Consider the following 22,566-nt stretch of genomic DNA (forward strand, 5'->3'; position numbering starts at 1 on the left):
TCAAGTCTGGGCTTCCTCAGCATCCCAGGGAGCACGTACAGCACAGTCACTGACCCACGTGATCTGCACACCTCAGTTTGCTACCCCACGCCACCGCTTGGTGGTGTTTGCTGGACTCCTGCAGCTGCCCTCTGTGGTGGCTGTGAAACAGGAGTTACCTCGGTATGTACCACGGGAAACCCGGTGTCCTTTACCCATGTGGCACCTTCCGACGCTCTGCTCCTCACGCAAAGGCAATTTAGCAGCCAAATGAACCCTGGTGGGAAGTTTTGCACCTGACAGCAATGGAGTTACAACTTCCAGACAACAGAGGAAAGAGTATCTGTGTTCAGTGCTTGTGCTTCCTCAGGAGAGCCAATAGCACTGGACTCTGACCCCTTCCACATCACTCAGGAACCTGGTGGCCCTGGTTTGAGCAGCCCTGTGGGCTCTGGAACAATGGTCCATAGCTTCAAAGGCCAGAAAGCACCATTGTGATCATCTGGTCTGGCCTCTTTACCAGCCTCAAAGTCGTTCCCAGAGCAGATCTTTCAGAAAAATACCCAAGTCAATACCTGACAGCCTCAGAACAACAGGGGGTTTAAGATGTAAAGGGGTTTGCCGAATGCCTTTCCATCAGCGTTCCCTGTAAGCTGAGCACTTGTGCAGCCAACCAGGAGAGATTTGGGTGCTACCCGGCTGATTAGCAGAGAGCCCACAGCTGGCAGCATGTGTTTCTATGGGTGATGCACGTCTGCACATGCCTCAGTGCACATAACAAAATTTATTCCACCCATGGATGGAAAGATTAGCGGGAGCCCTGCTTTCCACAGCAAGGGGCAGCATGATTTACTGTATCGGGGACTGGCAGGCAACCTCGGGGGTGTGAAGCTTAAAGAATATGATTTGATCATATAGCCAGGTAAGCAGACTTCTCCAATGGCTCCTCTGAGCTAAGGAGACGCCGCTGCAAATGTAACCCCTACTGCCAAACGCAGATGAAAAGAAAAATGGAGAACTCGATAAGAGCGAGGTTCTCAGCTACGTTTATAGCTCTCAGCATTTTGCGACTGCAGTGACCTGAAGTGGCCAAGTTTTGCCATTTAATTGAAAACTGCCAGATTTACCACTTCGTTAAAAGGTACAGTTTAGGCACTATCGTTCTCTTAAATAGACCTCTTAAGGAGCTGAGACCACTTCCATGGCATAGTTATTCAATAACTCTCTGTTCAACCCAAACCAATGGCTCTCTTCTTTTCTTCCCTTTTAAAATCACTTCTTTGCAATAAACAATTTGCCTCCTGCAAACGAACTCGAGCCAGCAATGAAAGTCCAAAGACAGTCATAACTAAGTTTCAATTCAGTTTTTAATAATCAATTTCTATGGATAATATCCAGGTTTATTTTCAAACATTTTTCTGATTGTTATTCATTTAAATTGTCACAGCTGTGGGAAATTATGCTGGAAAACAATTATTATTTAATGGCAGAAGATGCTGAGATTCAACATAGTAAAGCTTTCTACCTGTTAAAACTAAGGCTGTCAAGTGATTTAAAAAAATTAATCACAGTTAATCGCGTGATTAACACAGTTAATCGTGACGTTAAACAATAATAAGAATATGTTTGCCCCCTCTTTCCTAATACAAGTTGAAACTCTCTCATCTGTCAGCGTCCCTCCTCCAGCAGGACAATGGATGTTTTTGGATCAGAAAGCAGCTGAACTAGACAGCTCAAGCTGTGCCTGGCACAACGGAACCCTGTTTGTGTCAGAGAGCCCCAGTGGCAACCTGATCTCGAGCTCCCAGGGCAGGAAGGCTGGTTGGGGAACCCTCCATCAGTCAGAGCCCTGCCAGCAGCCCCATTAGCTGGGTAGGGGGCGTGGAAGCTGTGCTCGGGCACCCAGCCCAGCCAGCAGCTGCGAGGACCCCAGCTGAGTTGGGAGAGCCCTGCAGCCCTGCTGTGGAGAACCCCCACAGCTGGGATCTGGCTGGAGGAAACCCCAGCAGCCCTTCAGCTGCAAGCAGCTAGGGCGCAGCGCCCCATCAGCAGCCCCAGCTGTCTATTAATGTGGTTAACATCAGCAATTAATGCATTAATTTTTAATATGTTCATTCTCCCTATGTTAATCGCAGACATTAACACACATTAATTGACAGCCCTACTTAAAACACAAGCGTGTGTGTGTGTGTGTGTGTGTGTGTGTACGTCTCATTTACATGGAAACTCCATGCAAACTTCAGACCTTTCCAGCTGTGACTTTTCACATGACAGAGCAAATCTGAGGCTTCATAAATGATAAACTCCACCCAAGAAATGCAATAAATCTCTCCCTTTTATTCTGCACTCTCTTTTACATAGGCTGCATTCACAAAAGAGCTCTGTTTTTTTAAAAGGGAGGCACTTGTAATGGCAGGGGATTTAGAGGGATCCAGACAGGCAGAGCTGGAGGTCAGATCCCACACAAGTGGAGTAAAAACAAGAACATGTCAGACAAAAATCCAGAGATCAGCTGAAAAACCTTCCCACCACCCCGCCTGCATTCTCTTACTTGTTATTTCTGGAACTATTTTTTTTTTTTAACTCTAGCACCTTTGGGGAGATTATTTATATGAAAGCTCCCGCACAAAACAGCGATTATAATTTAACTGAGACTTGCCACTTGCGTGTACAAATCCTTCCTACCTCCCAGCGCTTTCTCCTTGCTAGTGACTGGTAACTACCAGAGCAGATTTGTTAATTTCTAATGCAAAAGCACCTCCTCTCTTCTTAAAATGTAAACAAAGTTGACTAATGAAGCTGTGTTTGTCAGGCTGGATGGGTGTGTAAGTCTGAGGCTCCTGCTCTCTCCAGGCAGCAGCCAGTTTCACTGGATAATCTAGTTTCACTTTGAGCACTAGGAAGCTCTGGGTGGAAGGCAGTACAGATGCTGAGTCCAGCCCTGAGCTCACATCGCATGCCCCTGGAGCTTTGAGTCCAGCAGATGACGGAGAGGGCCCCGGACTAGAGCCATGGGACTGCAAGTCCCTGCTGCGGTGTGGAGGAATTCTGTGGTGTAGCAGCCCCCCCACTGTGGACGCAGCTTCGTTTGGGACAGGGATGGAACAGATTGTCAGGAAGCGCTTAACTTTCCTGACCACCTTCTGGAACAAACTCTGGCCAAACCCAGGCTCTGCTGACAGGCCCTCACCTGGGTGTTTTGACCCTGAGCCTGTCCCCCTGCAGCCAGACCTAGAGCCAGTTCCTGTCCCTCCCAGCGCCTCCCTCTTCAGTGTGCTGTATGATTTCCAAGCCAGGAGTGCAGAAGAGCTGAGCGTCAGCCGAGGAGACAAGCTCTGCATCCTCAAAGAAGAGGGGGAATACGTCTTAGCCAGACGGCTCTCGGGGGAAAAAGCCCTGGGCTACATCCCAGCTAATTACGTGGCAAGGATCAGCAAGGAAAGCCCTCACCGGCCGTAAGTATCCAACTCCCAGTAGCTTGGCTGGGGATGGTCTTTTGTAAGTGAAGCACAAAGGGGGAAAAACAGCTCGATCTCCTGGCAGCGGGGCTGTAGATTGACCTAAGGTGGGCTAGAACCTGAGACCGCTGGAGCTTAGTGCAGGCCCCTCGACAGTTTGAGCTAAAAGCCAGCTGCTGCTCAGCTAAGGCTGTAGAGGAGATTCATTCTTTCTCTGGGTTAGTGGTCTAGGTGCCACTACATGGGACAGTGAACCACACGTGTGTGTGGGTCACACTAACACCCTCTGCAGCCAAGGTCCTGAGAGATTGCCCCACAGCTGGACCCAGAGAACAAAGGCTGGGCCTGCTGCCCCTGTGTTCTGGCTGCCCTGGTCACCTGGAATTGTTGCATTGTCTTGTGCCTCTTCCATTTGTCATTTGCATTTGGTATTGTCAGCAGTTAGGACCTGAGAGACCGATCCGGGCCAGGGCAGAGAGAGAGCCGGGCTGGTTACGCAGCACCTGGCGGAATGGGCTGCTACTCCCGGCCAGGGGCTGTTGGGTGTGCCGGTAATACAGATGATAATTATCCCTGGCAGGTGGCTGCCAGAGGCCTGCAGCACACAGGGTCTGCCCTGGCATTGCTGTGGTGAGGTAGCAGTGATTTGTCTTTAATGGAACTAGTTATGCTGGTGTAACCCCAAGTGCAGACGCACTGAGCGTAGACTGACGGGGCCTTGTCTGAAATATACCGGCGCCACTTCCTGGGTGAGAGCCCCCTGCTTCAGCGTTCGTCGCCTTGCTAGTGGCACAGCTGCCGTTTCTACCAGGGTGGTTATAATGGTTTGATTAAAGCAATCCCATGTGTGCAGACGTGGCTTTGTGCTGCATCAGCCCCCCCAAACGACTGCTCTGCGTCTTCTCCCAGATGGGGGTGTGGGAGGAGCCCTGAGGCTGAGCAGACAGCTGGGGCCAGCTGTGTAGACGGAGGCAGCTGCCACGGTGACCCCGCCAGACCAAACCCCCGATTCAGAACAGCCCTGGGCCAGTGGAGTTCTGCTCCTGCACTAGCACAGGGGGCCCTGCAAGGGCCCTGAGCAAGGCTGACGTGTAGGACTCCAACCCCTCCCCATCAGCAGCAATCGACTCCTGCCAACGTCCCCCTTTGCCCTGGCACCCACTCCCCAGCAACGCCCTGGTGGCAGCTGCCGCTGATTTCTGGCCTAGAACATTAAGCCCCATCCTGCCCAGCGGGCGCTGGAGTTTGCTGCACTGTCAGGCGATGCTTCTTCCCCACCCCCCGGCTCAGAACAATTCAGTTGCAACAAGCTGCGTGAAGCACACGGGAGCCACTTCCGTGGCAGACTGGTGAGTCAGTCGGCGTCATTAGCATATGACGCACCTGCTGGCAGCAGGCGTTGTGAACACACCTGCAGTTAAAGCTCCTCCCCTGGTCGTTTTAGTCTCTTCAGCTCGCCTCTGAGCGACACCCACCCACCCACCCCCTCGCCTCCAGCTGGGCCAGCACTAAGGGAAATCGCTTGGCATTTTTGACGTGCATCGTCTTGTTCCGTTTCCCCCTGTACCTGGGAGGCGACAGGCAGAACACTGCCCATAACAGCAGTTGTGGGCGGCAGCCAGATTATACATTTTGCAGCACTGATAAAATAGCATGACTTGAGCATGCGGCAGGTAGGGCTGAGCAAGCCCTGGCAGGGGGCGGCGAACAGAAAAATGCAAGAAAAGATGGATTTTCGGGGGGGGGAAGTCATAAAAATGGGGAAAAAAGTGTCCAAGGGATCGATAATTTTGAAGCAAAGCGGTTTGCCATTTTTGAAAAATTTCCCCTTTTTTTTAATTTGGCCCAAACAGTTGGCCAGATTCAATCAGAAAGAGCTGATCAGCCCAAAACTGCATTGGGCTGCGTGTTTAGGATTTACCACAAGATTAAAAAGTTCCCCCAAATTTACAAAGTCCCCCATCCAAACCCTAGGGGCAGTGGCGGGGGGTGGGGAGGGGGTTGTACTAATAGCCACCCATGCACATCATCATGCTAGGGGCTGACGCTTGTGCAGTCGTGATCATCGTCCACCGATGAGGGCTAGGTGGGTTCTGAGCAGCATTCCTGTGCTTCACACCATATTACAGGTGGCCTGAGGGGGAGGGGAGCCCCTCTTTTCTTGCTGCTGGCATCAAACCACAGTGGAGCCCAGGAGTGATGTGGTTTGGGGGCAGAGCTTATGTGGAGCACAAACCCACAGGGCAGTTGAGCTCTTACGACTGGCAACGCTCCCGGACAGCAGAAGGCAGGCCCAGGCAAACCTTCCTTGACAACCTAATTATGGCCCCCGTGCAGAAAGCAGCTGATTTAGAATTGTCCCCAGAGAGGCGTGAAAGTCACTAAAATTCCCAGGGGGAGGAATTCTGTGCAGCCTGCCTGACTCTGCTGATGCAATTACATTCCTCACTTTCACATCTCAGCAGTTCCTCCCTTTAATCGTCGGTAGCAGTGGGAGCAAACCACGCCAGCAGTTAATCTGTGGGGCTGGCAGACATGAGGGCAGACATGTCGGAAAAGCAGTTGCTGATGGGCTCACTGCAGAGTAACATGAGCACAGTTGAGCAGGAGCAAAGAATCTCATCTCCCTGGGTCGTCCCAGTGGCTGCACACACACAGCAGGGGGTGGAGAGGAAACGGTAGAAGCCATAACCGAGCTTGTTGAAATCCAAGGGCAAAAGGCACTGGCACTTCCGTGGCAGAAGCCTGCAGACACTGCCCTCCCACCAAGTGTTCACAAATACTCCTGCAACTGTTTGCACTCACCACCCACCCTCTAGTTACCCAGGGACGCAAGACTGCTGGCTGAGTGGAGGCCGACATACCAGTCCAAGCCAGCGCTTCTTTTCCGATACCATCATTTTCTTTCTGGAAACTGCCGCAAGGACCTGCTTCGTTACTAGCCCAATACTGTCACTTCTTGCTGCCCAGGTGATCGGGTCCTTCTTGCGCGAGGGGATGCAGCTGCGCCTGGGCCTGATGCAGTCCCTCTCCGGAGCATGAGTGTGAAAGAAATGCAAAAGATACATTGTGGGAGAGAGAACTGGAGGAATGGGACTAGCCCAAGTTTGTAGCTTCAGGAACCAGGCCCAGCTGGCACTGTAGCTATTAGCCCACACTGCCTGCTCTCTAGAAAGTAAAAGTTAGAGGCTTAGCCAGAGGACTGTGCCTTTGGAATGGGTGGGTGGGAATATTGTCCCTACACCCTGTTTTTCTGGGTTCAAAATGAGCAACAGGGAGGGATCACTTGATGAGTCCCTGGTCTGTTCACACTTTCTGGAGCACCTGGCATTGGCCGCTATTGGAGGACCGTGTACAGGGCTAGAAGGGTCTTCGGTCTGACCCAGTGTGGCTGTTCTTATGACATACAACCTGGTTGTGAGGGCAGCAGTGGATATGGGGGTCTTCCCCAGCCAGTAGGGAGCCAGGATTCGCCCTGCTGGCTGGAATGTTGACAAGACTGTGGGCTGAGAGGGGGCAGTGGAAGGCTTTCCCCCAGGTGTAACCGCCGCACCGCAGCTGGAGGAGCAGGGCTGCAGAACCCTGTTCACATGCATTGTGCACCTTCCTAGGCAGTGGGGTGCTGTGATTCTGCTCCCAGTGCAGGCTGGGGTCCTGCACATGACTAGTGACCTAGATTTCATGGTCATGTACATGGGTGAATGTGAGCTTGCAGCTGGCCCAGATACTGGCAGCAAAGGCAGTGGCAGGGCCCCTGGAACTTTCACACCTGGTGAAGAGATGGGCGGGGGGACATGCTGGGAGGAAGCAGGAGGCCTCACCTAGCAGGGGCTTATTGCAAGTGAGTCTGTTGCAGGACAGCGAGATGAAGAGCCCATCGGATACATGCCCTATGAGTACCTGTGGCTGAAGCAAATATGCCTGTTCCCTCTATGTGGCTCTGCCAGCCCTGGCCCCAAGGACAGGTACAACCTGTCTTCCCATTGGCCCCTCCCAACAAGTACAAACGTGATACAAACAAGAACAGGACCTACCATCTGTGGCCTGTGTTAAGTGTAAGAAGCCGCTGAGTGGCTGGAGTCATTGGTAAATGCTGGCTCAGGGGCACCAGTCAGCCATCCCCCTTGAGAGAGGACGGTGTGGGAATGTGCCTGGCTCCTTTCAGGGCCAAGCTGTTCTGCACTTTGGCACCCTTACTGGCACAGCTTTCTGCAGCAATGGACTTGAGGACCCTTAGATCTGCCTGGCCTCAGGGCTTGACTGGAAAGTGATGATCTCTGACCCTTCCCAGATGAACTGGACAATGGATATGCACATATCGCAGGATTAAGGGGATGGTAGGGGGAGGATGGAGCTGGGAATCCTCTGGGCTGCATCAGAATTGCTGATGGGCAGGTTTTTAGGAGCAGTGCAGTTTAGCTTGGTACTGTGGCAGACCACAGACTGCATGCTTCAAGAGCCTGGTGGAAGTGAAATATACTGGGAGCTTGGTCAGTGCCTTTTTGTTCCCCACCAAGGCTCAGAGAGCGCAGCCCAGCAGTCAGGGCAGACAGCTGGGGCTCTTTAAGAATCAGTCTGCAGAAAAAACGCTAATCAGACACCTGCTGCCAGTTAAAGCCTCCTGGCCCTGCTATGAAAGGTTCCCCTCCAGGCAGAAGTGGGGAAGGAGATGAGAAGTGGACCAGGAAGAGAGGCAGGAAGACTGAGGCTGTGGAAGAGAGATGTGGCTAAGACTAGCGCAGGAGGAAGATGCTGGAGGGAAGCAGTGGGAGAAATGGCCCAGGGAAAAGCTGCTGTGATTGGGGCAGGGGCAAAACCCCATCAGCTGCTTCCCATCTAGGGTTTCTAGGCCAGAGCCCAGAGTGGGTGGGCCTGGGTTCTCCCAACCCTTCCCCTGGAGAGCCACCCTAGAAGGAGGACAGGGGTGTTGGAACCCTCTGAAGGGGGCTTGCTCCCACTTTCCTGACTTGCCAGTGATGAGAATGGCTTGGTAAATGGAGACACTGGCCTCTGGAAAGACCCAACGCAGCAGAAGGGCCATGGTGAGTTTCTGAGGCACACGATAAAAATCTGCCAAGAAGCACAGAACCCCGACGGGGCTGCCAATGGACTTGTCACAGCCCTTATATTGTCAGCTTCTTGGTACAAATTCCTCTCTTCCCAGGGTTTTACAGCTGCTAGCAGACTAGAAAGCTGCTTCATGACTAGACTTGCTAAACACTGCGATAATAACAACTAAGTTATAGAATAATTAGAAGGGTGGTGAGAAGAGACATATACTAGTTCTCCTGATCCGCTGCATCCTCGCGCACACTGCATAAGTATTTGTGCATACAGATTTTAGTACCCAGGAGAGCTAAGGTGGAAGAGACCTGATTGGAGACAACGCTGGCCCAGGGCTGGGAGCGTTCAGTGAATCCTCAGTGCTTAAGGAGCTTGGCTTCCCTCCAGGGCCAGTTGTGACAGGCTGTGCCTCTAATGAAAAGCTTCCCAGGGCCCTGCCTGCACTGCATCCGGGAAGTTCAACCCCTAAGAGGCCTTGCCTTCAATTGCATGTTTGCATTGCTCTTCCCAAAGCTCTTCACGCACAACCTGCAGTCCTGCCTCGCTGGGACGAGGTGCGCAGGGATATTGAACTAGCATGCCCGTTATTTTGAAAAATATTTTGCAATCACGGGCACGTTGCACAGACGCAGGGCAGCTCTTTTGGGATACTGCAGTAACCCGAAATAGCTCCTGTCATGGTGACATAGCTGCATAGTGCTCACTTAGCACAGCTTTGTTGATAAATAAATAAAGAGGCAGAGCTTTGCTGTTTAGGTGGTGGTTGATAGCATAGCTGGTCTTTTGTTACTCCACCGGCGGCCTGGCAGGGTGAGGCTGAGCTGCTGCCTTGTGTGCTGATGAAAATTTCATAGGCCACTCTCGGCACCTGTGCAAGATGTTGCTGACCTGTTCCCCAAAGTGTAACCTCTGCATAGTGGCTGGAAGCCCAGGGCTGCAGGGGCTTGTTCACAGCCATGTATGTGCCATGTCCCTTCCTATGCAGTGGACCAGTGGGTTGCTTTCCCCAAGCTCAAAGCTTTGCAGCATTATAAACTAAGGAACAGAAAGCTACGTCAAAGGGAAATTCTGTCAGTCGAGGGGGTTCATGGCTCTGCCGGGGATGGGGTGCAGCTAGCACACCCCGCTGTTGTTTTTTCACGTGTGCCGCAGTTTTATGCCTTACTGAGCTGAGATCTACTCAAACGCTGGGGCGCAGAAGCACTGTAAGACAGCCAGCCTTTTCCCTGCATGAGCAACCAGTGCACGGGCTGTCCAGTGTGCTCACAAGGGCTGGGTTACATCTGGAAAGTGCTTTTCATAACAAAGAAAAGGGTAGGCTGGGCTCAGCACCTCGCCCATGGCCAAGCTCCCGTGAGCAAACACAGTTGTGCACAAATACGACCTGCTCAGCACCATTCCTAAGAAATGCCAGGTCATGCAACATCCAAGCAAGTGACAATGTGCAAATGAAACCTGCCAGCAGGTGGATAGCCACTGTCCCCACTTCAAGCACAGGAGGAGCTGGATACCATCCACTCCCCACAGTTCTCCTGGTATCTGGGCTGATGCTTGCAAACACAGGTCTCAGCCTGCCTATTAAACTAGCCCCCTTGTTCCTGCTGCGGCGTATAGCTCAGTGTTGAAGGAACAGCCACATTTGTCTTCTGTGCACACGGGTTGCCCCATTTTTAGCTGCTAGTTAGTGGGGAGGTAGAGTTTCTTCAGCAGCTCTTTTATTATCTAGCTGAGGAGATCTTCCTGGTGCCCATCATTACTGTATCCCACCACATTAGTCATAGAACAGAGCCGCACCCGGGCACCTCTCTGTGGTGGGTCTGGAGCACAAGACCTATGAGGAGAGGCTGAGGGATTTAGGGTTATTTAGTTTGCAGAAGAGAAGGCTGAGGGGTGATTTGACAGCAGCCTGCAAGTTCCTGAAAGTGGGTTCTCAGTGGTAACAGATGGCAGAACAAGGAGCAATGGTCTCAAGTTACAGAGGGGGAGATGTAGGTTGGATATTAGGAAAAACTCCTTCACCAGGAGGATGGTGAAGCACTGGAATGCGTTACCTAGAGAGGTGGTGGCATCCCCATCCCTAGAGGTATAAGTCCTGTCTTGACAAATCCCTGGCTGGGATGATCCTGGGGTTGGGGTTGATCCTGCTTTGAGCAGAGGGTTGGAGTCAATGACCTCCTGAAGTCTCTTCCAACCCAATGATTCTATGACCACCTTGGAGGCCCTGGGTCAGATCCTTAGCTGGCCTCAATCAGCATAACTCTGTAGAAGTCAGCGCGGTGCTGCCAATTGACCCCAGAGGAGGACTTGACCCTCTCTCTCTCTCGTCCAGGAGTGCAAGCAATGGCTAGACTTCTCCAGCTGCACCCAGCATAGCCCACACTGCCCAGTTAGGTGCATTATTGGGCTTTACGCTGTCTTGTCTCAAAGCCTATCAGGGCCAAGGTGCTGGGAGGGTCTCTCCTGGGGCACTGCCACTCTGATCGGCCATTGGTCTCTCTTGCAGCTGGTACTTCTGCAGAGTCAGTCGAAATGAAGCCCAGCAGTTGCTCCTCTCAAGCCCCAATCAACATGGCTCCTTCCTCATCCGGGACAGCGAGAGTAACCCGGGGGAGTATTCCCTGTCAGGTAACCCTGAGCTCTTTGCAGCGTCTGGACATGCTGCTGTGCAGCTGCCTTTGGCCCATTTCTACCCTCCTGCCACAAATGGGGCTCGGCACTGCTCAGGCTCTGAGGGTGGCACAGCTTGTGGGGGAAGAGAAGTCAAGCTGGTGGCAAACCACCTAGTCTTCTGCCTCCATCTTGGGGTCAGCCAGGGGCCAAAGCAACCCCAGCACAATTTAGAGCAGCCTCAAGGCACTTCTTGTCAGGGTCAGTTTTATGTTCCCTTTTCTGTCGCCCTTTCCCTGGGCTGTGCCATGCTCAGCTGCAGATGAGGGGAGGGAAAGCAATCCTTATGTAGCTACCTGGGTGGAGGGGGGGGTCACTGGTTTGCAGCCCAGAGTAAGGATGTGTTTAAAGCATTTTACAGTGTCCTGCCCAGAAAGACAGCAAGCCAACCCCGTGGCCACTGAATGCCCTGTTTCTATGCAAATATTGATCACTGAATCATCATGGGAAAGGAAAATGCGTTGCTCTCAGTCAGAGATATGAAAGCCATAAACAATTTACAGCCCTTTAAAGACAGCTTCATAGCCCTGAGCTGCGAGCTTTATTTCCCATGGACTGTTCTATTTTCCCATGGATTATTTAAAAAAAAAGAAAAAGAAGAAATTCCCATTTCAGATAGCAGGGCCTGATTTCGATTTCATGAACAGTGATGCAAATTCATAGATTTTTAAGGCCAGGAGAGGCCATTTTAATTACTCGGTCTGACTTTTGCAATGACACAAGATGAAGAACCTTGCCCAGCAATTCCTGTATCACGCCCACAAGTTCTGTTTGCACACCAGCATATCTTTTATGGTAACAGTCTTGATTTAAAGACTTCAAGTGATTGGTGAACACACCATGTCCCTGGGTAAATTGTGCCAATGATTTATCACCCTCACTGTTAAAAATTCACCTTTCTGGTCTGAATTTGTCTAGCTTTAGCTTTCAGGCATTGGATCTCGTTGGGCCGTCGCCTGATGGATAAAGAGTTGTCCGCTATCAAATCCCTGCCATATAGTAGTATTTATAGCCCACTTAAAGATCAAGGCACCCGCTTGGGTGCTTGCAAGCCACCTCTTGGATGCCATAACTAGATTGTGCTTCTTTAGTGCAGAAGTCTGTGTTGTTACATGGCTGTGAGGGTGTAACCACCAACAGGTGGCTCCAACCTGGGACCCCTGTGCAGGAGCCTGTACAGTTTGAGCTAAAAGCCAGCAGGCTCTCAAGCTAAGGCTGCAGAGCAGACTCATTCTTTAAGTGGTCTAAGTGCCACTACATGGGACCGTAAGCCACACCCTGGAGGTGTGTGGGTTACAAGAGCAGATCTCAGCCCCTGAGACCAAGGGAGGGGACTAGGGCCAGTCAGCTGGATGACTGAATTGTTTCAATTTCTACTTTGTCTTTTCCCCTGCAGTGCGTAATCATGCTAAAGTCAGCCATTTCCGGATCTGCAAGGAGCCCAATGGCGGGTTGTACATACAAAAAGGACAAACTTTCCCCAGCATGGAGGAGCTGATCACCTTTTACACAATAAACTGGAAAGTTGTTCAGAGCCCCTTGTTGCAACCCTGCATTCCTAAGGTCTGTGTATGCAACATTCCTGTTAGCTAGTTTCTTTCATTCTTGGCCTCTCTTAAATCTGATGTTCACCCATTGGGTTGCTGGCCTTGGCTGTTTGCTTTCTTCTTCCTCTCAGGACGGAATCTGTTATTTCATTGTAGCATCGGAACTTGTTCATAGTTGTGATGAGGGGAAGATAAGTGATTTGCTAGAACAGGGGCATTCAGAAGGACAACACAGGCTGTGCCATATAGAACTGGTTCAGGGGGAGGTTTTTTTCCCCCCTAAAACCAAAATGAAGCAGAAAACTAAAAATTCTCCAATGGGAAAAATGGGGCCAGAATGGGGAAAACCCCGGTATTCGTTCTGTCAAAAACAAAGAAAAATTTTCAGTGGAAAAAAAAGTTGAACAAACAGAAAATGGAAAAAAAAAAAGTTTTGTTCCATTTTGTTTTCACAGAAATGTGTCAGTACTAATATTAGAGGGGTAGCCGTGTTAGTCTGGATCTGTAGAGCAACGAAGGGTCCTGTGGCACCTTATAGACTAACAGAAAAGTTTAGAGCATGAGCTTTCGTGAGTTAACTCACTTCTTCAGATGCTGGTCCTGGAAATTTCCAGGACCAGCATCTGAAGAAGTGAGTTAACTCACGAAAGCTCATGCTCTAAACTTTTCTGTTAGTCTATAAGGTGCCACAGGACCCTTCGTTGCAGTACTAATATTGTGAGCAGCTCAGTTTTCACACTCTATGAAATGAAAAGTTTGTGTCCTTTTAAAAAAGCTGCCCACTTGTCTGTCCATCAACTTCTTTGCTTATAGGCTCTGCTGTGTTAATTATAAGGTTGAGTCCCTCTTGTTCTGGGGCTTTTATCTGGTTTTGCTTTCTTCAATCTGAATTGCACAGTGCTTTCAGCAATGTGCACGCCATGTTCGAGGCCAGCTTTAAGGTCATTAACTCCAATTTAGAGGGAAAAATAATTTGAAATGTAGGACTTTCCCATGGAACAGCAACTATAAGTTTCAATTAACTCTACTGAGAAGTTTAATTTGCAGGGGACAGAGACCAGTTTCCTATGCCTTCATTAAGAACCCTCTTACGTACAGGTCAATTTTAATGGTGAGGGTGGAATGATCTCTCCCAGTGATATGAGAAGTTGCTTCCCATTGTATACTCCTTCCAGCCTCTTCCCTGCCTTCACACTTCTGGTGAGACCCAAATTCTTCCTGAGAGGGACTGGCGCCCTCAATATCCCTTGAGGTTTTGTACTCCCTGGCCTTAAAGTAATAGCAAGCTCCTGCGGCCTCAAAGTTCTGTGCCCAGTGTTCCACAGGCAGCAGCCACTGCCAAGGATTCTGGGATACATCTAAGGAGAACCAAGATAAAGAGGTGCTGGCACCAGGATGCTGATTTCAGGAGACTCCAGGCCAATATCGGAGGGCTGGAGAGTGACCACACTGACTTCAGTTGCCTTCTCAGCCTATGGCCAAATCTGCCATGGTTCATAAAGCTGCCTCTTCTTGACTAGCTGGCTGACACAGGCCTGAAATAAAATGTTCTATGTGTCTGCATATTTAATACAGCCACCTCCAGTGAGAGATGCATGGGAACGTCCCCGGTCAGAATTCACTCTAGGGAAGAAGCTGGGGGAAGGATACTTCGGAGAGGTGTGGGAAGGCCTGTGGAAGAACATGATACCAGTTGCCATCAAAATCATAAAACAAGGTGGGTGGACATGAAAGGAACGTTCACCATGCCCCACCTTGTCTCCTCCATTCACTCTCAGGGGAAATCTCTCCAGACTGGTTTGTTTCCCTGTTGATCATCCAACCTCTCCTGTAAACAATCAGATTGAATACATTAACTGCAGCTAGAACTTCCTGCCTGGATTAGACAGTTGAGTAAGCTACTTGCCTGTAAGTGAGGTGTGTGCAAAAGCATTCACACATCGATACATGCCTATTTGAAATGCAGGCCTGGGTAAGATGAGGAGTTAACAAAATGGCTTCCACATCTACCCACCCACTGCCATCAGCCTGGAGGCCTCCTGGTAAGACAGTGTTCCGTTGTATGGAACAGGAGCTCTCCACACTCCCAGACCCTTTCCAGAGTCTGATTCGTCTCACGTATCCCCAAGTTTCACGTCACCGAGAAAGAACTTGCTTACCAAAATCAGACATAAAACCACAAATCCTCACCACACACTGTCAGGGAAAAATTGCAGGCTTTCTCATTTTACCACAAAATTATCAAATCAACCAACTGCAATATAAATATTGTACTTTCATATCAGCATGTAGTAAGTAGAGCAGTATAAACAAGCCATTGTACGAAACTGGTTTTTTATGTTGCTTGTTGTAAAACTAGGCAAATATCTTCTTGAGGTGATGTACCCCCATGGTGTACTTCCAGGTTTAGGGTTCCCCTGGTCAACAATCACTAGTGTAGAAGATCCTGCTCCACTCAGCAGCTACTTGAAAATGGCCTCTCAGTTTTAACAAGGACAACAGCAATAAATGCTATTGTTAATCAGTTGTGAGGGATTGGGGTGCATGCACATGAGCTGTGATAGCCAAGGGGGAGGGTGGAGAGCCCAGAAGGTGAGCCCCAGTAGCCTTGTGGAGAAGCCAAGGTACGAATGGTGGGGTTGAAATTAGCAAGAATGTTACTCACCCTAGAAATGTCTCCATTTCATCGGCAGCGGACATGAAGGCAGAAGACTTTGCCAAAGAGATTCAGAATCTGAAGCACCTGAAGCACGAGAGGCTGATCCAACTCCATGCCGTCTGCTCTGTGGGCGAGCCCCTGTACATCGTCACCGAGCTCATGAGGAAAGGCAACCTGCAGACCTACCTCAGCGGTCAGTACCACTCTTCCCTGGTTGCTTAAGGCTATGTGGGAAGTTGCCCAGGCCTAGCACTGCATTCATGTGGCACTGCCACTTCAGGTACTTGAGTCTCAGGGCACTGCAGGTCCATGGCAAGGTCCAGCAGGGTGCCTCTACTCTACCCAAATTAAAATAACAACAACACGAATGTCAAAAGAGGCAGCCTACTGAGCTCCGCTCTCATTTACACTGGGACAAGGCCAGACAGCTCCTCCTCAATCAACAGAGCAAGTCCCTTCTTACCCCAGAGTAAGTGAACGCAAAATTTGGCCCTGTGTCCTGCAGTGCATTCCAATTCACCGTGAATCAGCCAGGGACAATTTGCCACTTTTAATTTTGAGTAGTCCACTTAGAAAGGAATGATCAGTGACACACACATAACACTGGCTGTCTAGGAAGGAGTACTGCAGAATGGGATTTTAGGGCTCATAGTGGAGCACAAGCTAAATATGAGTCAGCAATGTGACACTGTTGCCAAAAGAAAGAAAGAAAAGCAGGCATTATTCTGGGATGTATTAACAGGATTGTCGTAAACGAGACATGAGAAGTAATTCTGAGTAGGCCTCAAGTGGAGGAATGTGTCCGGTTCTGGGCACCACACTTCAAGAAAGACGTGGAGAAATTGGAGAGGGTCCAGAGAAGAATAATAAAATGATTAAAGATCTAGAAAAAATGATGTGTGAGCGAAGACTGAAAGAAGTGGGTTTGTTTAGTTTGGGAAAGAGAAGACTGAGAAGGGGCGTGATAACAGCTTTCAAGTACCTAAAAGGTTGTTACAAGGAAGAGGGAGAAAAATTGTTCTCCTTCACCTCTGATAATAGGACAGGGAGCAATGGGCTTAAATTGCAGTATGGGAGGTTATGTTGGATGTTAGGAAAAACTTCCTAACTATCAGAGTGGTTAAACTCTGGAATAAATTGCCTAGGGAGGTTGTGGAATCTCCATCACTGGAGATATTTAAGAGCAGGTTAAACAAACATCTGTCAGGGATGGTCTAGATGGTGCTTAGTCCTTCTGTGAGGGCAGGGGACTGGACTCAATGCCCTCTTGAGGTCCTTTCCAGTTCTAGTGTTCTGTGATTCTTTTATAGAAGTGGGTAGTAGTGCAACTAGCGTCTTTGCAGAAAACCATCAGGAGTCCTTAGCACCCAGTTCTGAATGTAAAGCCTAATTATGCACAGTTTATGGTACAGGTAAAACAAACTTGATCGGGGGTGATTGATTTACTGAGGCCATGTCTACATTACCTGGAAGATCAACCCTCTTCAAGGTTCAGTTTTGTGCACCTGGTAGGGATGCACAAAATTTACCTATCAGGGTCAGCACTCAACCCGTGTCCTCACGTATTGTGAGAAGTAAGGGAAATCAACATGAAAAACTCTCCCGTTGATCTTCCTCAGTGAAGGTGGCCAGGTAAGCTGATTGCAGATAAGTCAATTCTAGCTATGCATTCTCCATAGCGAGAATCGCATATCTGCAATTGACTTACCCGGCTAGTGTAGACCAAGCTTAAGATATTTATACCAGAACAGTACTTTTGTGGTTTATTTCAGTATAATTCTGCCTTATTCCAGAAGAGCTTCTTCCACTTCCTTTATGGAGGTGGTACTTCTCAAACGATTATCGGTGTGGTGACAGTGGAGCAACTTGTGTGTGTCGACAAGATTCCCTCAAAGGTTGAACTCCTGGTGTTGCATGACACCTGTCTCTAAGAAGCGTTGCCATGGCACCTTGAGACATTCACACAGGCTGAACGGCTGAACAGTTGGTGCTGCTTCATTGTTCAGAGAGTCCAAAGTGGGTTGTGTCACTGCAGGACTGGGAGAGTGAGTTTTAAGTTCTCCAGCCTGCTCAGCCAAAGCCTTGGCGGGAAGTGAAATGCCAAAACTTGTCCCGGGGGCATTGGCATGTGACACTGTGAAAAGGGCAAGTCTCCTGCTGCCATTTTTATGACTCCGCCCTGAAACATCACAAAGAACATACCTGTGGAATTTCTTTCCCTCGTTCTTATCTTTCAGTTTCCTTGAACCAGGAAATAGTTTCAAAGGGGGTAGCCGTGTTGGTCTGTAGCTTCACAAATTGCAAGCCTGTCACACCTGAGAGATTAACAAATGTGTTAGGTCATGGGCTTTTGTGGGTCAGACCCACTTCTTCAGATGAAAATGGAGTAGAAAAATAGAATCTAAGGTTTATATAGCAAGGAGGGGGAGGGGAAATAGGGTTACCTGTTGCTGGTAGATCCAGTTCATAAAGCAAATTAGTTAGGCTGTGTCCCATTCCTGTGAATATCAAAGGTGAGGAAATTGCCCTTGTCATGGAAACAGGTCACACAGCTCCCCAAGCTAGGCTAGGCAGCACCCTTCATTGACTAACATGATCTCCTGTTGGGTTATCGATCCAGTAGAGCTCATTATCCAAGGAGCAGCAGCTCCCAAGTAGGATGGGTTCGGAAACACAATTCCCAACCAAGTGTTAGACTTCATGGCTCATGCTCCGAACTGGAAACTACTTCTCTAGACCAACATCTGCCCTGCAACATGTAGTTTGTTCGGAGCTCAGAGGGGCCCAGAGTCTGCCAACGCTGAAACACGCTCTCAACTTTACAGGTGTGGAAGAGACAAGGAGAACCTGCATGTGCTCAAAGTTAAGCATGAGTGTAAGTGCATGGCAGAGCTGAGACCAAGTGATAAAGGCTACACACAGTCATAACGGGAGTGTTCACTTTGTCAGTTCTTCGCAGCATGTGTCTTTTTCGACAAGGACATATTGATTCCATAACAGGCTCGGTGAGGGTTTTAATGGATCCGCCTACAACAGAAACTGATTTTGGTCCCTGGCTTGCTGGGTTAACAGGTCTGGAAGGAAGGGCTCTGAGCACGCTCCACCTGATCAGCATTGCTTGCCAGGTGGCCGATGGGATGACGTACCTCGAAGAACAGCACGTCGTTCATAGGGACTTGGCAGCACGGAACATACTTGTAGGAGACAACCTGATTTGCAAAATTGCTGATTTTGGACTTGCCAGGCTCCTCAAGGTTGGTCTGCTGGAAGCTATTGGTCCCTTTGTCTTGCTTGTGTCCAAGTTCCCTGCCCTGTTCCCAAGGGACTCCCACTTCCAAAGCCCCAATCATGCTGCAACTTCCAACCCCTCTACTGAGGCTTTTATAAGGTGGCACCATCCTGCCAGCTGCTTAGACCTAGATACAGCTGAGTCATTGGCAGTGGGACCTTGGCGTTGGGTGCCGCAGAGCAGTCAACTCCACCTCTCCCCCAACACCAACTCTCCTATCTCCATTCTCAGTCCAGACCTGGCTAGTGGATGAGAAACTACTACCAGGGACCCAAACTTGACTCTCCCAGGTTGACAGTGCCCAGAGCTCCAACTAGACTGACGTACTAAAACATGGTCTCCAGCTCCATCGCATGTGTCAGGAGACAACTTTTGTTATGCCCTCTGCCCAGCTATTCTAGGTCTCTGCCCAATCAGTGTTAGAATTTAAACAAGCAGATTGCTGAGGAGAAAGAGTGACGGGGTTATGTGAAAGAGCTGTCCAGGCTTCGGGCCCCCAGGCCTCTGACAGAGGGGTTATTGGGTTTGATGTTTCCTTTTTGCTCATGGGGTATTTACTGTTGCTTTTTAGGATGATGTTTATTCCACCAGCAGCAGCACCAAAATCCCAGTGAAGTGGACAGCCCCAGAAGTAGCAAACTACCACACCTACTCGCTGAAGTCCGATGTTTGGTCCTATGGGATCCTGCTCTTTGAAGTCTTCACCTATGGACAGACTCCATATGAAGGTATGGTGCCCTTCCACCCCCTCCTCTTTGTAGGACCGTGCTGTCTTTCAAGGGAGACAGTGCCATGCTTTTCCAAGAGAACATCCTCCAGGGTACATCTACACATGAAGAGCACCTGTGGCCATGATGCTTGGAGCCCTGGTCAACTGACAGGGTCGTCGTCGATCTTCTGGGGTTCAATTTCACATGCCTAGCAGGGACACATGAAATTGAACTGTCGGGGTCGACAGTCAACCCCCTGTACTCTTCGTTCTTGTGAGGAGTAAGGAAGTCTATGGGAGAGTTTCTCCTGTCGACCTCCCTCGGTGAGGACGGCCAGGTAAGTCAGTTGTAGGTATGTCGATTCCAGCTACGTAACTGCCATAGCTGGAACTCCATGTCTATGATTGACTTTAAAGTGTAGCGTAGACCTGTCCTCAGGCTCACATTGCGGGTCTAAGTGTAGGCATTCGGGCTGGTGCCTAGACTCTGAAACGTGGCGAGGCGGAGAATCTCAGAGCACCGACCTAATATTTACCCAGCTATTTTGGGCCCCGTGTGCCAGCCCAAGTCAACTGATCCCAACTGAGACTCGGTTCTGTGAGTGAGTTTGATTTATTTTTTTTGCAGTGACCCCTTTTCACAAGATGGCTGTCCTCTGGCTCCCCAGCTCACTGACATTGAGAGGACATGCCTGATGAAACATGTGCCCCTCCACCATCCAGCCCTGCTGCCAGGAAAGGGGGCTTTTGTAACCCACAGTCTGCCATGGAGTGGCACCTAGAGCACTTACACAGAGCAAGAATGAGTCTCCTCCACAGCTTTAGCATGAAGCTCCAGAGGGTCCACGTTCAAGTCCTATGTGGACAGTTACACTTTCAGCATATTACCTGCAGCAGCTACCGCACAGCCTGCAGGCAGACTTGATAGTTGCTTGACACAAGTTTCACTACCCATGGGAGATGCACTTGGTGAGGGATTGAAGGGTGATGGAGGAGTCATTTCATACTAGCAGTAGCTTGGGCTGGCCAGACTCTCCACAGCTGACGGGCTAAGTTCTACCACATGATCGTCAATAGGGATTCCAAAATCCCTAACGAGGGTCACTGGAGTCTCTTGTTTCCTTGCAGGAATGACCAACCAAGAAACCATCCAGCAAATCAGCATGGGTTACCGTCTCCCTCGGCCAAGTGCTTGCCCTCCTGAGGTCTATTTCGTCATGCTGGAGTGTTGGAAAGCTAACGCTGAGGAACGACCCACCTTTCTCGTTCTGAGAGAGAAACTCTGCTCAATTTACAGACGGGTGCACAATTCCCTCTCCTGCTCAAAGCGGCCTGACAGCCCACCCCGCTGATTACCTTGGGGTTCTGGTCACATACCTGCCAAGTGGAGAAGCACTGCTGGAGGCCTCCGACTCATTGGCCAACATCTATGGGGCCTGAGGTTGTAGGGCATTCTTGCGTGGCATGTGTCAGATGAAAATACACAAGCCCTTCCCCATGGGAGGCAGGGGAAACCATGCTCTATTTTGGAGAAGTTTAGCCTCCTGGCTCTGGTCTTCCCCAGGACTAGCCCTTGTGCATGTGATACAGCAAAGACGACATCCTGGGTATAAGACAAGCTTAATTTAAACAGCATAGCAGGATTTCACAAACTACCCGCTGCACTGAAAGTGAAGTTTCCCATTTATTTTGTCTGTGTGGAGTAGTCATTAAGATGGACTTATTCGTGGTGTGTGTCTGATTTATTTATCAATCATGTAAACCCACCCAGATTTTGCACTGCCTGTGGACAAGGTAACAGAATCCTATCTGACACTGCTTTATCTTGCTGTGAATCCCTACTTCCTCAGTGGGCTTTGGAGACAGCCACGCATCCCATGTTTGGGTCTCAGATCTGCCGGGACTTCTCTCTTTATGCCTGAAACTGCCAATCACCAAGCCCTTTTTTCTGAATGACAAAGGTATAACTGTGTTCCTGTAACCATCATCCTTCCTGCACCCACCTGGTATGTATGATTTAGGCCTCCTTTGCCTGTCATGTTCCTCATTTAGACTCTGTAGCAAAGGGACTTGGCTTCTTCGTGTCCTCCAACTGTGAAATGACAAATCACCATCATCATCTCTAATTGGTACTCCAGGGAGAGCTGAGCTGCTTGGCCTGTCTTTTAGTGCCACTTAGTGGCCACCAGAAGTATGGCATTGTTTTTTATTTGTTAATTGCAAACCTGGATGTCCTGCTATCCATTTTCCGTCTATTTAAATACAAGTATTTGAAAGCAACTTTTTGGTTTTCTCATCAAAGTATTGGAGGAGGATCAGGGAAGCTTTGGGAGGATTCCCGAGATAATCTAGGGAAGAGTCCTCTTAAAAAATAAAAACCCAACAGCAATGTATATAGCCATCTCTTATCAAACTTCCTACCTTTCTTATGCATTGGGACAGTTTGTGCTTGTGTCCTTAAGAGTGATTTTATTAAAAAAAAACCTGCCAAGTGTCCTGAACTCTTTTTTCCCTTTCACTTGCTTCCATAGGCTTGTACCTACAAGTTTGCTAAACTCTGCCTTCTTGAAGCCTATTATTCTTCTGTTTTCCATCCTGCCATTCCTTAAAATAAAAAATGCTCTCAACTTCCCGATCACTTTAGTCTCAGCCTCAAAGTCTCAACCAGTCCCTTTCCATTTGTCAGAATCAATAACCAAGAGCATCTCTGTTGGCCGCTTCCTCCACCTTTTGTAATAACAAGTTGTCTCCAATGCATTCCAATAATTTGTTGGCTAATTGGTGGTCCCTGCTATACTATTTTCCCACCTGATATCTCCATAGCTGAAGTCTCCCATTACCACCCCACCATGTTGTGCTTGGAGTGACTATGTTAGTTGTTCATCTCTTCCTCCAGGTTAGATGGTCCACAGTAGACACTTATCATGACACCATACTTGTTTTAAACCCATTTACCCAGAGACTTTCACCAGGGCTGCCTCCCACTTTTATCTTGATCTCTGTAGGAAAGACAGGAAGTATGGTAAGAACCCCCTGTGGCTACCCTAGAAGATTGTCAACAACCTGAAACTCAAAACACTGTTATACAAGTGAAAATCCGGTTAAAGTACACCAGATGAATTAAAAAGAAAAAAAACAGCATGTACAAACAAAATTTAAAGACCAAGGCATAAAATCAGCTAGGGCTATAAAGG

General features: G+C 49.3%; 1 protein-coding gene across 1 annotated transcript; it reads left to right on the top strand.

The window, feature by feature from the left end:
- Positions 1 to 2,952: 2,952 nt before the first annotated feature.
- Positions 2,953 to 21,815, top strand: SRMS (src-related kinase lacking C-terminal regulatory tyrosine and N-terminal myristylation sites). The gene is made up of 8 exons (XM_075011340.1): positions 2,953 to 3,434; positions 11,005 to 11,126; positions 12,565 to 12,731; positions 14,291 to 14,432; positions 15,409 to 15,567; positions 18,447 to 18,628; positions 19,235 to 19,391; positions 20,501 to 21,815. The coding sequence occupies exons 1-8, from the start codon at positions 3,079 to 3,081 to the stop codon at positions 20,722 to 20,724; spliced, it is 1,509 nt and encodes a 502-aa protein (XP_074867441.1). The 5' UTR covers positions 2,953 to 3,078; the 3' UTR covers positions 20,725 to 21,815.
- The last annotated feature ends 751 nt before the right edge of the window (positions 21,816 to 22,566 follow it).

This window comes from Carettochelys insculpta, chromosome 17 (assembly GCF_033958435.1).
Source record: "Carettochelys insculpta isolate YL-2023 chromosome 17, ASM3395843v1, whole genome shotgun sequence".
Classification (NCBI taxonomy): Eukaryota; Metazoa; Chordata; order Testudines; family Carettochelyidae; genus Carettochelys; species Carettochelys insculpta.

Coding starts and splice junctions, on each gene's coding strand:
- SRMS (XM_075011340.1), top strand. CDS start 3,079: ATGGAACAGATTGTCAGGAAGCGCTTAACTTTCCTGACCACCTTCTGG. Junction 3,435..11,004: donor AAGGAAAGCCCTCACCGGCC/GTAAGTATCCAA, acceptor TCTCTCTTGCAG/CTGGTACTTCTGCAGAGTCA. Junction 14,433..15,408: donor CATCAAAATCATAAAACAAG/GTGGGTGGACAT, acceptor TTTCATCGGCAG/CGGACATGAAGGCAGAAGAC.